The sequence below is a fragment of the Lithobates pipiens genome, unplaced genomic scaffold, assembly GCF_037356315.1.
Source record: "Lithobates pipiens isolate NorthernLeopardFrog02 unplaced genomic scaffold, aLitPip1_a1.2 Scaffold_8, whole genome shotgun sequence".
NCBI lineage: Eukaryota > Metazoa > Chordata > Amphibia > Anura > Ranidae > Lithobates > Lithobates pipiens.
In genome coordinates, this window is record NW_027507903.1 from 381,730,288 (window position 1) to 381,746,226 (window position 15,939).

The 15,939-nt window shown below is 44.4% G+C and overlaps 1 protein-coding gene across 2 annotated transcripts in view; it reads left to right on the top strand.

The window, feature by feature from the left end:
- LOC143964150 (deoxycytidine kinase 2-like) overlaps positions 1-15,939 on the top strand; it is a 321,867-nt gene that overhangs the window by 221,181 nt on the left and 84,747 nt on the right. For both annotated transcript variants that reach the window (XM_077473842.1, XM_077473843.1), the window contains exon 6: positions 13,904-14,003. In XM_077473842.1, the coding sequence (XP_077329968.1) occupies positions 13,904-14,003 (100 nt within the window). The remainder of the gene's footprint in view (positions 1-13,903; positions 14,004-15,939) is intronic.

A 15,939-nucleotide genomic window follows, 5' to 3' on the forward strand; every position in this document is an offset into this window, starting at 1 on the left:
TTCAATCTGGTAGTTTCTGCAGGCAGGCGCAGACCAGAAGTTATCAGTAGGCACTCTTAAAGTTCAGGTAACAGCCCTCTAACTAACTTTCTGGAAAATAAATTAATAGACGGTCGTCTCATAAAAAAAAGTTTACAAAAGCAATTTCTAGAAGTCCCAAATAGTAGATTCCCCTTTTGGGATTTGGTTCCGCAGGAGTTTTTATTTTTTATTTTTCTAAACCTTTTCGAATCTTTAGACGTATGCTCATTAAAGTGCCTCGTGCTAAATATGTGTTTTTAGTTTTGCTGGTTTACGCAAAAGAGTGTACTACTCCATGCAAAGAACCTTATTGCAATATCATCGTGGATAACATTTTCCCTACTTTGGACCTGGATTTTCTACTAAAAGTGGCGATGGATTTTCATATTACAGATCAGATGGTAATTTCTTCCTGTTGTGGAAACCCTGCTAATGAAAAAGAAAATGAGTATAATAAGAAATTGAAGTCAGAAGTTATGTTAAAATCTACATTGAACGTACAAAGGAGTGGCGACAAAAGGCACCATAGCAATATGGTTGCTTAGGTCTGACCTCCAGTATTAACAAGTCATTTGGAAGGAAGGTCTTACAAGCAGCCCCCCCACATCTCCAAAAGTATTTATTTTCAATCCTCTTGTGTAAGCTGTCCTGGAAGATAACTTGGGAACATGGGTTATTACCTGTTAACTGAATATCCAGGAAACTTCCAGGACAGTGCAGCGACAGTACAAATACCACCCAAATGACCCCTTTTTGGAAAGTACCCAGTCCAAGGTCTTTAGTAAGAGCCATGGTGAGGTTTTTTTTTTAAGTTGTTAGAATATTTTGTCTTTTTTTGGAAAATGAAGACCTTTAATTGTGTTTTTGTTTTCATTTTAACAAGCTATTTCTCACACATAACATAGGCATACTTGCAATTACACTCCAAAATACATTCTGCTATGCCTCCTAAATTTGGGGATACCACATGTGAGACTTTTTTTTATTTTTTTCAAGAATTTTAAGCACAATACAAAAAAAGTATACTTGCAGTATATCAAGTAATCGTCAAAACAAGGATTCATTAACCAAAGGGATCAGAGGCCCTGACCGGCTGTACAGAAGAGCTGCCACAAGAGGTTTCAGGCCTAGCATTCCAGGCCTAATTGTTAGCATGACTATTTCCCTAAGGCCTTATATCCGAAGGTATCGATCACTAGGCGTCCAAAAATTCAACAAATAAGAATAATTATCAAGTGACATTAGAGCAAGTCATGCATATTGCCAGAACATAGTAAAATATAACATTAACATCTAAAATGGGTCCTGATACCGCCACCCAAGGGGTCCTGATCCTGAGAGTATAGTACAATTGGGGAAGCTGTACCATCCCCCCTCAGCATCCTAACAAAACATTTATCAATATAGTATACCTGAACCAAAAACAAGGAAGTGAGAAATGAAAAAAAAAAAAAGTGGGAAAGAAAAGTAAAAGAAGATCAGAATAGAGTAGGTCCCCTTAACCTGGGCCTCTGCTCGCAAGGTAGCCCAGTGTCTAGGGAGCTTGGAGTTATGCAATCCAGCGGTTAAACACTCTCAAATCTAGCTTGTTTATCTCTGTGAATGCTGGTCAATTTTTTCATTCATGATAATCAACAATATTTTATGTTTCACCGATGTGACATCAATAACAGGTGATTTCCATGCTTGTGCTATGGTTATGGTTATTTTAGCTGCTAAGAAAGATGAAAAATATAAGTGTTCAAAGATGTCTGCGGATCTCTTCTGACAGGTCAGCAAACAACGCTGTTTTGGCACCTCTGGGAGTCTTCTGTCCTGTCACTGGTGATTGTCAACCTGATCCTTTGTTAGGGTCTGCATAAAATGGATGATTTGGCACAGACGATAAGTCTCTGTGGGTGGCATCTTTAATGTTTCCTTCAAGTAGCTAGGTTTTCTTATCCCGTTATGGTCTATAAAGTGCGCTCCTCTGTATTGCTCCTTGTTGATCCACCATGTAAATTGCTGTATCTGTTTGCCTGGGAGGAAGTGAGGATTATTGAAAAGTGGACACCGATAAATGGGGAGATTCTAAAGGTTATAACTTACATGCTGTGTCCGATAAATGCAAGGAGTGGGATAAGGAAGGGGCTCAACACCGCTCAACGCTCCCTCGCGGGAAACCACGTGAGGAGATCCAGAGGTAGAGTCTGGCTAGCCTGTGCCTCCAAGTGGACCCAATCAGGTTTGTATGTCTCAGCAATATTTTATATAGTTGGACCAATTGTGCCACTCTATAATATCGCAAAAAATGGGGAACTCCCAGCCGGCCTCGCCTTTTAGAAGGTGGAGCCAGCCACCCGACAGCCCCCTTTGTTCCAGATAAATTTAAACATCATAGATTGCAACTTCCTAAGAAATACAAGTGAAAATGTAATGGGAAGGGACCTAAAATAGTATAATATTCGAGGAAGGATCATCATCTTGACGGCCGCTTTTCTGCCCATCCAAGAAAGATCATGAATTTGCTAGGTCTTCAGGTCTCATTCTGTACAGTCATAGAGGTATAATTTGCCCTGTACGGTGTAGCAATGTCAGAGGTCAGTTTGACCTCAAGATATAGCAGTACACGGGTACTCCATTTAAAAGAAAAGAATGTCTGTAAGGATCCCAGGACCAAGTCTGGGAGATATATATTCGGTGCTTCTGATTTTAATTGATTCACCCTCAACCCCGAAATATCTTCGAAGTCAGATAGGCAAATAAATTTGGCAGGATCGTAAACTAATCTGTTATGAATAGCAACATGTCATCATCAAACAGGCCACATTTATGTATTGTGCCTCCACATTCAATGCCATGAATATTGGGGTGGGACCTGATGGCTATTGCTAAAGTCTCAATTGCTATTGCGAAGAGGAGTGGCGAAAGAGGCCATCCCTGCCTAGTTCCCCTCTGAAATTGCAGAAGGTCAGATTTTACGACCATGCCCAACAATGTTGGCTGACGGATTTGGACATAGAGCACCTAGGAGATTAAGGAATTTCAGTCCACGGTTCTATGCCCTCAATATGTAAAACACAAAGGGCCAAGATAATGAGTCAAAGGCCTTATGTAGGTCCAGTAACAAAAGTACACCTCGCTGGGCTCCTACACCATCCCAGCACAGAGACTAAAATCTATGGCTCGTCGGATCTGGTCCACGGCCTATCGCACTGAAACAAATCAAACCTGATCAACATGGATATATTGCACCAGAAATAAGTTAAACCGATTTGCATAAATTTTTGTTAAGAATTTCAAATCCTTGTTGTTGGTATGGTCCTTATCTAGTTTGGGTATCAAACATATGTTATCTCTGTTGGAGTCCGCATCAAGGGGAGTGCCATCTTGTACCGCCATGAAAAATGGGAGAAGGTGGGGTGCTAACTGCACATAATAGGCTGTGAAGAAGCCATCAGGGCCCAGAGTCTTCGAAGCCCTGGCTTGTTTGAATAATCAGTACCTCTTCTATTGTGATTTTCTTCTCCAAAATCTCTCGGTGGGAGGCAGAGAGAGAAGGGAGAGTGAGACCGTTAAGAAATGTATCCATGGCTTCAGTTGATGGGTTCTCCCGCTCACCATACAATGAGGAATAATAAGTATGAAAAAGATCCATTACCATCTGGATTCTGAGTTGGGGCACCATTAGTTTGCCTAACCTTAGGGAGCACAGTTCGGTGAAATCAATGTCAACTTACAGGCTAGCATGGTACCTGGTTTGTCCTTTCATGTATAGGAGGAGGCCTGAGTTCATCCGAGTCTCTTTTCCGTCTTGGTCGTCAGGCAAAGATTCAATTGCAGCTGGGCGTGGCATGATGCAAAAAAATGTGATGTATAGTTTGGTGGAAAGTGCGTCTCCTACAGAAAGAGCACATCTGCATGTAGAGGTTGGTAATGCTGGAAGGCCGTCCTCAGTTTCACTGAAGAATTTAGCCCCTGCATAGAAGGATCTGAAATCCAAGGACCACCTTCAGGAAATCCAAGGGCAAAAGTTGTGAATCTAATTTCCTTACTCTACCTATCACGTTTTTGGAGGCCCTAGGCCACCAGAACAGAATAAACACCCACCAAATTACTCTATTTTGGAGAGTAAACAACCCAAGGTATTTTTAGGAGGCATGTGGAGTCTTTTGAAGACTTAATTTTTTTTGCCACAAGATTTTTGAAAATTCGGGAAAAAAAAATGTAAAATATGTTTTTTAAAGTTGTCAATTTAATAAGATATATTGAGCACACATAGCATGGGCTAACTTAGAATTTACACCCCAAAACGCATTCTGCTACTCCTCCGGAGTAGGGGCTGCTGCTCCTCCCGAGTAAGGGATACCACGTGTGTGTGAGACTTGTCATGGCCTAGCCACACAGAGTTGCCCGATATCCAAGAAGCAACTTAACCAATTCTAGTCTGGGCTAATTCTGACATTCCTCTCCTACATGTTTAAAACATTTTTTTTTTGTTAGAAAACTATTTAGAATCTCCAAACATTAAATATTTAAGCAAAGGCGCCAGAGAATAAAATGGTGGGTGTTGCATTTTTTTGTGTGATAGTATTTGTGCAATGGTTTTTCAAATGCAATTTTTTGGGGAAAAATCCACTTTAATGAATTTTAATGCACAAAAACACAACCAAACTGTGTTGAAATATAATTAATATATATATATATATATATATATATATATATATATATATATACATATATATACGTACGCCGAGTAAATAGATACCAAATATTTCACGCTTTAAAATTGTTTCCATCTGTGGAGTGGTGCCAAACTACGGAACCTAAAAACCTCTATAAACAACACTTTAAAAGCCTTTACAAGCTACCAGTTTAGGGTTTCACAGGAGGTCTTGAGCTAAAATTATTGCTCTCACTTGCATTTGCGGTGATACTTCACATGTGTGATGCGATCACAATTTACATATGCGTGCATGACCATTTTATTTTTTTAAACTTTTTTGATCAACTTTATTGCCATAACAATGGATGAACAACATCCCTTATGACAGAATGGGTTGTGACAGGTCCACTTTATGGAGAGGTCTGGGGTCTGTTAGAGCCTAGACCTCTCCTCTGGCCTCCAATGCAGCTGATCAGACACAGAACGCTCTGGCTGCTTCCCTTGCCGGTAATGGGCAGGTAAACAAAGAACCATAACCAAAGTGAAGAAATCCTCATTGCTTCTGGTTTCGGATATCGCACAGTGGAAGGAACAACATCTGTTCTTTTCACTGTGTGCCCTGGGCTATATGCTGCTGGTCGTTTCCTTACCAGGCTCCCCAATCGCTCAGGAGAGCCTGTAACATAAGCGAGAATGTGGATGTAACAGCAGGGCAATTGTGCCAGTAATATTAAAGATATGTGTATAACTGATTACTGAATACTATATGTCCCTCTATTAGCATTTGAAATGGACAAAGCCAGCTTCTAGGATAGAGTTGACACCTAGATGCCAATAAAGTTCCCATCAGAGTAAACCTAGATTGCCTCTTTTCTGAAGCCTCAAAGAAAGTTCTAGCCATTTTGGCTACAAGGGGCATTCACAAGGCCCTGGATTGTCTGCAAGCTTTAATTGGTACCAAACGATCTAAGGCATCTATTATCTCTTATGAAAGCTAAAATATTAGCATCAAAGATAATAGTTCCTTTTTCTCATACACATGTCTGGCTATAAGTACATGTCAATTTGTATTGGTAGCGTATGTAGAATCCTAGAGAAACGCACAAAACCGTGATATGGCACCTGATTGCGGCAGGCAGGCAGGCGGGTACCATCGCAATCAGACTGATGCTCTAATGTTGGAAATCCTATCCCCAACACAGCGATCAGCACCGTTCTGGAAAAATTCAACTCTGGTAATTTCAGAACATGAAACATCCTTGGGCTGAGACAGGAATATCCTGAAAAAGACAGCTGCGCTAACAGTGACACCACTGGTAATAAACCAGTGCTAAGTGGGAAAAAAAAGTGTGTATGTGTATATATATATATATATATATATATAATATATTATTATATTTTTTTATTAGCCAAAATAAGTTGAGTGCTTAAATTAAGTCTATATAAATGTGATAAAAAATTAATAAAAAGTGAACGTAATAATCAAATATTCAATAAAGTCCCAATTTAATAACTAGGAGACTGTGATAAAATCATGCAATCTTCCATCACGTGCTGATCACCGCGAGGAATACACGCTTACCAGAGGCAAGCAACAACAGCTTGCAGCTAAACACCCCGCCAGGGTTTTGTTTAGAAGATCTGGGATAAACAACTCAAAGGGCGTCAAACCAGGAACCCAAAGCTACCGGTGATCGGCTGATGGGACGTAGCGGAGACTCTCTAATATGTAGCAGATATCACCCAGAAATAGAACAATGGGAACTTCCCATAGTGTATTACTGTTAAACAAGTTTAATGTATAAAATATAAAAAGCAATTACTAACCTAGAAGTAAAATTAGCGTATACAGCTGGCCAGCTAGCGAGCGCCCGTTCGCTCAAAGTCACACGTGATGGCATCAGCACGTCCTATACACCCGACGTGTTTCGTCGTAGGATGACGTCTGGGGTATGGCCAACGCACTGACGCATCACGTTTAAATACATAACAATGTTAACCAAGCCTCGATTTGATTTATATGTATATATTATATTTTCACTTGGCACTGGTTTATTACCCGTGGTGTCACTATTAGCGCAGCTATCCTTTTTTTTTTTTTTTTGTCTTCTAGTGTTGTGTGTATTCCATATATTATTATTATGCAGGTTTTATATAGCACCAACAGTTTGCTCAGCGCTTTACAACATATATTAGCTGCTGGTTTAAGTTTGTGTTTAGTTAAAATTCACTCTGCTAGGAGCGCAGTATTTTCCCTTTTTCCATCCCCCCAGGGTTGATTGGCCAAGGGCTAAAGTCCAGCCCACACCTATATTTCAATAAATTGGAAAACCTGAGATATGGACGGCGTGATTTCCAGGAAGCTGGTCCCTCTCTGGCTGGGGGAATCCCCACATGGTTTTTGGTATGCTTTTGCCAAAGGATAAACTTCAGTAAAGTTTATTTTAGCTTTTATCTGTTTTTATTCTCGTAGCTTATAGCAAATTATGTGTGTTTTTTTTTCTTTTTGTAACTTTTTCTTGTGTATATTTTCTATGCACTGCCCACTTTCGGGATATAAAATTTTATAAAATGAATAAGTTACTTCTGTGTACTAAGCTAGGGCTGTGGAGAGAGTGTTGCATTTTAGTGTCTATGCTTGGCCTAAGTTTATTGCTAATTGCAGAATTGCCAGTACTGGGATGTCACTCGACATGAAGCAGTTATGGTGTTCTAGGGGCATAAATTACATATCTATTTTCCTGACTATTAAATTTTTAGAGGCCCTGCAGAACAGGACAAACCACGACAGTGGAATGAATTGGGGACACTGGCTCTTGACACTGGTACAGATATGGGGGTCAACAGGACACTGGAATGGCAATCAGCAGGACACTGCTATGGGGTATGGTGGTGATCACAGTGCTGGTATTGGGGAATGGCGGTGATCACAATGTTGGCATGGGGTATGGCTGTGATCAGGATGCTGGTATGGATTATAGCGATGATGAGAATGCTGATATGGAGAATTGAACAAAAAATATATTTCTCTTATATTCACCGACCGACACAGCTCCTCTCTGTAACTAAATGGGTTGTATAGCCTGCCATTAGGAGAACTAGGCAAAATTGTTACACAATGCACAACTTTTAATCCCGCCACAGGGGGGCGGACCCTGTGCTATCAACCCTCCTTACTGCTCCCAGCAGCTTCAGCTTCAGTTTTTATTTTGCCTAGTAAGGAGAATGACCTAGGAACCCTGCGGGCCCTCTCGGTCCATTTTTTTTGCTGCAGGTTTGATTTTTTTTGCGGAAGATGAAAGATCCTGGGACCTTCTATCACCTGCCGGCTGGGTGACAGGCTGGTTAATAATATTCTTGTAGTCTCCCCAGTCTGGCCATCGAGCCTGAGCAGGCCGCAGCTAAGGCTCGGCAGGCCACGACATGCCTCAGCTCCAGAGGTGGTCGTGAGCTTCAATGCTCCAGGGTATACATATGACCGGGCTACTGCTGTCTGGATCACAGTATACCGGGCCAACAGCTACCCTGTAACTGCGCAGGAGTAGGTCTGTGATGGAATGTCTCCCAGCTCTTCAGGACTGGTAAGTACGGCTCTCCCTGCCTCGGTGGGGTGAGCAGCTGGGCATTCCCTGGGTGGGTCGATTCAGGGGCCACCTCACCTCCCTATCTTCTCTCCCAAGTCCCTATCACCCTTCCTTCCCCCCTCTGAGGGGGGTGGCTGCGGGTAATGTGTGTGGGTTTGCTGGTTTCTCACCTGTGGGGGCTCTGCGCGGCTGGCGTTGGCCCCGATCTGGGCAAAAGTTTGTGGAGGTTGTTCTGGCTGTAGGCAGGCAGCACATTTCTAGTTTTGTTCTGTCACCGCATGACGCTGTCCGGCGGCCATCTTGGATGTGGGAAAGCCTGTATTCCCCTGGTGAGCTTCAGCAGCCATCTTCTTTAGGATCTCCTATTTAGTTACATTGGCAGCCATTTTCTTGAAGCCTGAATGCTTTTTTCACCACCGTTCTCTTGTGGCAGCATTACATGTGCTCTCACTTGCTGTTTCCTGTGTCCACTGTATGTACAGGACGCTGGATGGCTCCTTGCTGAACGCTGAAGCTAGCTCTGCAGAACATTTTACCGCTGTTATAAGCAGCTGCTGCTTACAGTTTTTCTCCTCTCTGCAACTGGGAACCTGCTAGGGACTACAGGCACTGCTAGTGGCATTCATAGAACGCCCCAGGGTGGTGAGTCTAGCGCTAAGTACCCCCCCCCCCCACGCGGCGGCAGCAGCAGGAGGGTGGGACCTTCACTGTCCTAAGTCCCCTTGCAGGTGGCAGACAGGCTAGGGTCAGCATGGCTTCAGAAACTGGTGTTTCTTCCCCCAGAACCAGGCTATAGCAACCGGGTCACCTGCGGATAGCATGGTGTGCATGGACACCCTGACGGTGGTTGACTCCTATGTTGCTAAGATACAGGTGGCACGTGGAAGGAAAGGTGCACGTAAGTGGCCCCTGACTCCCGTCCTCTGGGGAGAGCTCTGATGCAGACTCGGGCCCTGCTGCGGCTAGTGACCCCTGCTCTGACCTAGCAGACATGGCTGACCAGGACCGTGAGGATGATTCCCCATCCGGGTCTGGGCTTAACAAAGCACTTGTTGGAGCAGCTTATCACAGCTGTGCGTGATACCCTGAAGATTCAGGGGCCAGTGGATCCCTCTGCTGATGTTCCGGTCCCTTTTGGGTCCCACAAGCCAGCACATTCACCTAAGGTGTTCCCGTATTTGACTTATTTTGACAAATTCATCTACAGGGAATGGGGTGGCCCACAACGGACCTTTTCGGTCCCCAAAAATTTGGCGGTGCGTTACCCCTTTGAGGACAGCCTTCTCAAAAAGTGGGCGGCTCCTCCAATCGTGGACCCCCCAGTGTCTAGGTTAAATAAAGTAACCACGATCCCGGTTGAGGGAACTCCTGCTTTCAAGGGTCCCGCGGACAGGAAGGCCGAGGCGGTGGCTCATTTCTTATTTATGGTTGTGGGGTCAGCCGTGTGACCTGTACTGGCATCCACACTGGTGTCGCAGACACTGACTGAGTGGGAAAAACGTTTGCACCCCGAATTGGGAGAGCAGAACGCCTCCCCTGTCTGCGTGGAGCTAGCAGACCAACTAGTGCAAGGCCTTAAGTACGTTTGTGATGCGGCCCTGGATACTCTCCCTCTGTTATCCAAGGCTTCAGTGTCAGCTGTGGTGCTGAGGCGCCTAATTTGGCTGAAATGCTGGTCTGCTGACCAGGCATCCAAGAAAGCCCTGATGGATCTTTCCTTGGCGAGTGGCTCTTCGGAGCCTCGTTGGATGACATTATTCAGAATGCCACTGGTGGTAAGAGTACACTATTCCCACAGGCCAGGAAGGCCAAGGAGCCTCGCCGCAGGCAAGGGCCCTCTTTTTCCGCTCACAATCTGCTTTTTTGTCTGCCCGGTGCTTCGGCAAAACGCCCCCAGCCCGACAGGATGCCCATGGACTGTCAGAAGTGTCCCTGGAACCACAAGCCTGCAACCGAAAGTGCTACCGCATGAAGGTTTGCCCTCACCCACTTATTAGGTGGGGGGTCGTCTTCGTGAGTTTGCAGCCTGGTGGACCTCCCAGTTTTCCGACCAATGGGTCTGCGATCTGATTTCCACAGGCTACAAGAGAGTTTCTCTCTTGGCTGCCAAACAGACTCTTCCCCTCCCGCACTCTTGTGCCCCCGGTTTTCCGGGAGGCCCTGTTGGGAGCAGTAAAGGACTTGCGGAATCAGGGGTTGATTGTACCGCTTCTGGAATCGGAACGCTTCCAAGGGTTCTACTCAAATCTCTTTGTGGTTCCCAAGTCCAATCTTGGACTTAAAAACCCTCAATCACTTGTAAAGGTGCAGAGGTTCAGAATAGAATCAGTTTGCTCAGTTGTCGCTGCATTCCATCAAGGGGACTTCCTGGCGTCCTTGGACATCCAGGATGCTTACCTGCACATACCCATTTGCCTTCGGCATCAAAAATTTCTGCGTTTGGCAGTAGGGGAAGCCCACTACCAGTCTGTGGCTCTTCCTTTTGGCCTGGCATCAGCCCCCGGAGTCTTTACTAAAATACTGGCTCCAGTATTGGCGTTGCTGAGGCAGCGCGGGATCGCGATCATGGGTTACCTAGACGATCTCCTCCTGAGAGCATCTTCTGCCTCAGAATTAGAGGAGGATGTGGCGGTCACCATGCAGACCCTGCAAGAATTTGGGTGGCTGTTGAATCTAAGGAAGCCGGTGGTTGTACCAACTCAGCATCTGGAGTACCTGGGGTTGCTGTTGGACTCCAGGGAAGCGAGGGTTTTTCTCCCATCGGACAATTTGCTGACTCTCAGGTCTGCGGTCAATTTGCTGATGAACCGCAAGTGGTCGTCGCTCCGCTTTTGCATGCCAGTTCTGGGGCTTGTGGGGGCCTCCTTCGAGGCAGTACCTTGTGCCCAGTTCCACACCAGTCCTGCAGAAGGAGATATTGACAAAATGAGACAAATCTACGTTGTCCCTGGATCAGCAGATCCAGGTGAGCCAACCAGTCAGGGATTCCCTGATCTGGTGGTTGAGGTCCCCGGTGATTCAGTCAGGAAAATCGTTTCTTCCTCTGAACTGAATGGTGATCACTACAGACGCCAGTCTGTCCAGCTGGGGTGGAGTGATGGAGATTCAGTCAGCTCAGGACCTCTGGTCGATGGAGGAATCCAGGTTGCCGATCAATCTGCTCAAATTGAGAGCGATCAGGCTGTGCCTCCACACGTGGTCGACGTGTCTTCAAGGGCATCCGACCAGGATACAGTCGGACAACGCCACGGCTGTGGCATACATAAATCACCAAAGGGGAGCAAGAAGCTCAGCCGCTGCTCGGGAGGTCGCTCACATACTTCGGTGGGCAGAGTGACACGTTCCGGCCCTGTCAGCCATTTACATCCCGGGGGTGGAAAATTGGCAGGCGGACTGAGTCGTCAGATGCTGGACCCAGGAGAATGGGCGTTGCATCCGGAGATATTCCAGCTGCTGCGCCTGAAATGGGGCACACCAGAAGTGGATCTCTTGGCCTCCCGTCTCAATCGGAAGGTGCCGAGATTCGTGTCAAGGATGAGGGATCCGTGGGCAAACGCGTCAGCCGCGCTGGTGGCTCAGTGGGATCAGTACCAACTGATATACGCCTTTCCTCCACTAAAACTGTTGCCACGTCTATTTCGCAGAGTGGAAGCCGAGGGGATTCCAGTAATCCTGGTTGCCCCAGATTGGCCTCAGCGGCCCTGGTAAGCAGACCTGGTGCATCTGGTGGCAGACTGGTGACTGCCACTGCCGAAAGACCTCCTATCTCAACGTCCAATCTTTCACCCTGCTTTACCATTGCTGGCTTCAAAGGCATGGCTATTGAGAGCCAGGTGCTGAGGAATCGGGGTCTGTCGGACTCAGTGATTCCAACTATGCTGCGGGCGCGGAAATCTTCACGAAAGATATACCATCGTACCTGGAAGGCCTACATCTCCATGTGTGAGGAGAAAGGGTGGCATCCGCGCTCCTTTTCTATATCAAGGATCCTGCTGTTTCTTCAGCATGGAGTGGACCAGAAATTGGCGTTGAGCACCATTAAGGGACAAATTTCAGCCCTGGCTGTCTTATTTTTTCAGCGACCCCTGGCGTCTCACTCATTAGTGAGTACCTTTGTTCAGGAGGTACGACATGTAGTCCCTCCGGTGCGTCCTCCAGTTACCCCCATGGGTTTTAAACCTGGTGTTGGCGCTTCAAAAGCCACCGTTTGAGAAGATCAGGGAGATTCTCCTGTTGACCCTTTCACAGAAGGTGGTCTTTCTAGTGGTCATCGCATCGACCAGGAGGGTTTCGTAATTGGCGGCCTTCTCCTGCAAGTTGCCTTATCTGGTCATCCACAGGGATAAGGTGGTGCTACCGTAGGTGGTTTTGGCTTTTCATATCAATGAGGACATTGTATTAGCATCGTTGTGTTCTAAGCCGAAGCACCCCAAGGAGGTGGCCCTTCACGCTCTCAATGTGGTTAGGGCTCTGAAGGTGTACTTGTCTGCCACAGCTCCCTTTCGGAAGTCAGACTCACTGTTTGTTTCAGTGGCTGGTCCTAAGAAAGGTATGGCGGTCTCGTCTGCCACCATTTCCAGGTGGATCAGACAGATTGTAGTCCAAGCCTACGCCTTGAAGGGGCAGGTGCCCCCCTTTCCAATCACAACCCACTCTACAAGAGCAATCGGAACGTCTTGGGCCTTCCGACACCAAGCGTCTGTCGCTCAGGTGTGTAAGGCGGCGACCTGGTCGTCTGTCCATACGTTTACCAAGTTCTACAAGGTAGACATCAGTGCATCGGCTGATGCTTGTTTTGGCCGCAACGTTTTGCAGGTGGCCGTGTAGTTGCACTTGAGTTTTTTCCTGTTTTTTTTTTGATAAAAACGCAGTACTGTTTTTGTTAAATGCACTGTTGCATTATTTCCGCAATGTTGCGGTTTTTGGGGATCACTCCTGTTGAGGATGCCCGGTTATATGGTGTGGTTTTCCATATACTGCTGTTTTTTGTGGGTTTGGTTTCACTAGTTCCCACTTGCCATGGTGGATGAAATTTTTTATGCTGTTTTTTCCCACCCCTCGTTTGGCACTGCTTGGGGACGTCCCATTTAGTTACAGAGAGGAGTTGTGTCGGTCGGTGAATATAAGAGAAAATAGGATTTTTTGTACTCACCATAAAATCCTTTTCTCTGTAATTCACCGACCGACACAGCACCCACCCCTCCTTTTTTATACGTTATACTGCTTGTTGACGTACTGAAGCTGCTGGGAGCAGTGAGGAGGGTTGATAGCACAGGGTCCGCCCCCCTGGGGCGGAATTAAAGTTCTGTGTACTGTGTAACAATTTTGCCTAGTTCTCCTAATGGCAGGCTATACAACCCATTTAGTTAGAGAGGAGCTGTGTCGGTCGGTGAATTACAGAGAAAAGGATTTACCGGTGAGTACAAAAAATCCTATTATCATTTATGGGCTGCTTTAGTCAAGGACCTACCTCACTGTGCTTCCTTCTCTTTCAATCCTGCTCAGTGTTGCTAATCGTCCTGTACAGGGGAATAAAGGAAGCTAATGTTTTTCAGATATTAATATTATTTTTGTTTGATAATAAAAATGTCTTTAGTTCAAATATAAAATATGCCTCCTTTTTATGTACTGATTCTCTTCTGCCATCAAATAGACTGGATTTCGAGTCTCTCCGCCATGCACCAGTGCTTATTCTTGACGTAAATGAAGATTTCAAAAATGACAAGATTAGACAAGAAGCATTACTTGACAAAGTAAGAATCTGGAAGTTATTACCTAATCACGTGTTTGGAAATATGCATGCACACTGTGTTAAGGAAAAATCACACTAGAATTTATATCAGGTGTTATCAAACTATAGCCCTCCATTTGTTCATGAACTACAGTTCCCATCATGCCTAGTCATGCCTGTGAATGTCAGAGTTTTACAATGCCTAATGGGACATGTAGTTATACAACAGCTGGAGGGCCGTAGTTTGGAGATCCCTGATTTATATTGATACTAGAGCTATTAAGAATTTGCATAATAAAGGATCGCAAAATCTTCTTTGCCTCATACGCATGTAAGTTTAAAGGAATTTATAATCTAAGTGCCTTGCCACAGTGATGTAAGCAAACAATATTTTAGGCTCAGTGTTGCAAAAATCATTAAAACTACCTGCATTATTTTGGAAGGAAAGCAAAGCACGCTGTCCCTGGATACAACTTCGGTGCCCCTATTGCAAGGTTATTTTTTATCCGGAGTTGTACTGGAAGGCTGGGTCATGTAACAAGCTGCTCTCTTTACCAGGATGGATGTAAGCAAACTCTTTGGATGGTCTGAAAGAAAGGGGGGATAAAGAATCTTTAAAGTGGTTATATAAAGATAAAAAAAACTGTATCCAGTAGTCCCCCTAATACTTGCCCAAGCCCCATCTTGATCCAAAAAAACACAAAAACTTTTACACAGTTTTGTTATAAAATCTTGCAAACAGGTAATTGTTATCCTTCACTGATGTGCTCTGATGAGGCACTAAATCAAACAACATAAATATGTATTCAACATGGTGAAATGTGCTATTTAAAATAAGTCCAGTGCAAAAAAAATAGGTGTATGGTAAACGCCAATAATAGTCCTTTTTAAATAAAATGGTAAGTGTTTGACAGATCCCAGTGTCAGAAAACATATAGTTGTGATGAATCACGAAGAAAGAACAAACTCCACCACCATGTTGTCGTAGAAATTAAGAGCTTTGCCTAAAAGCAAATAATTCAGTTGTGCCAATTAGAACTCTTTTGTAGGGCTGCAACTAATGCTTATTTTCATAATCGATTAGTTGGCCGATTATTGTTTTGATTAATTGGTTAGTAACCTTAAAAAAAATGCGGTGTATAATTTAGTTAATATGTAAAGTTTTAAAAAAGGCAGTTTATTATTAAATATCTCTATATGCAATGATAATCCACTCTGAGAATAGCAGACAGAAGAGATATACTGTATATACCATTAGAGGGGATATATACTATTAGAGGAGATATACTGTATATACTATTAGTGGATATATACTGTATCTACTATTAGGAGAGAGATACTGTATATACCATTAGAGGAGAGATATAATGTATATACTATTTAAGGGTCAATCTGGTGAATATCATCAGACTCATTAACTTTAACCCCATTTTGTTACTGGCCGATTAATCGATTATGAAATTGGTAATCTTCATTTCATAATCTATTAGTTGTCGATTAATCGATTAGTTGTTTCAGCCCTACTCTTTTGTATAATGCTGGGAAAACGTGTTTGTATATCTCCAAGTAACACAGACACACGCTAGCATCACGTTGAGCATATAAATCCTGCTTGAATGGGGCAGGCCTTTTTTATTTATAGATTATAGAACTGAACAGGGATAACAAAGGAAGGAAGGTTGCTTTACAATCAGCCAATCGGACACATGTATAGCTACAAATAGATATCCAGTAGTGACGTATGTAATCGGTCATGTGCAGAGCAAAGTGTGCAGTTTCCTGCTGAGAAACAATGTGGCTCACATTGTTCTGATCAGGACCGTGTGCATATTCCCACCATTACCATTGGTGCGAACCATACTCCACGAGGCTTAGCGAGCCATGGTTTTGTACAGTTATACTATGGTTCCCACGCACGTGGGTCTGTTTGCCGGGGGCGTAGATGCACAATGTCGTCA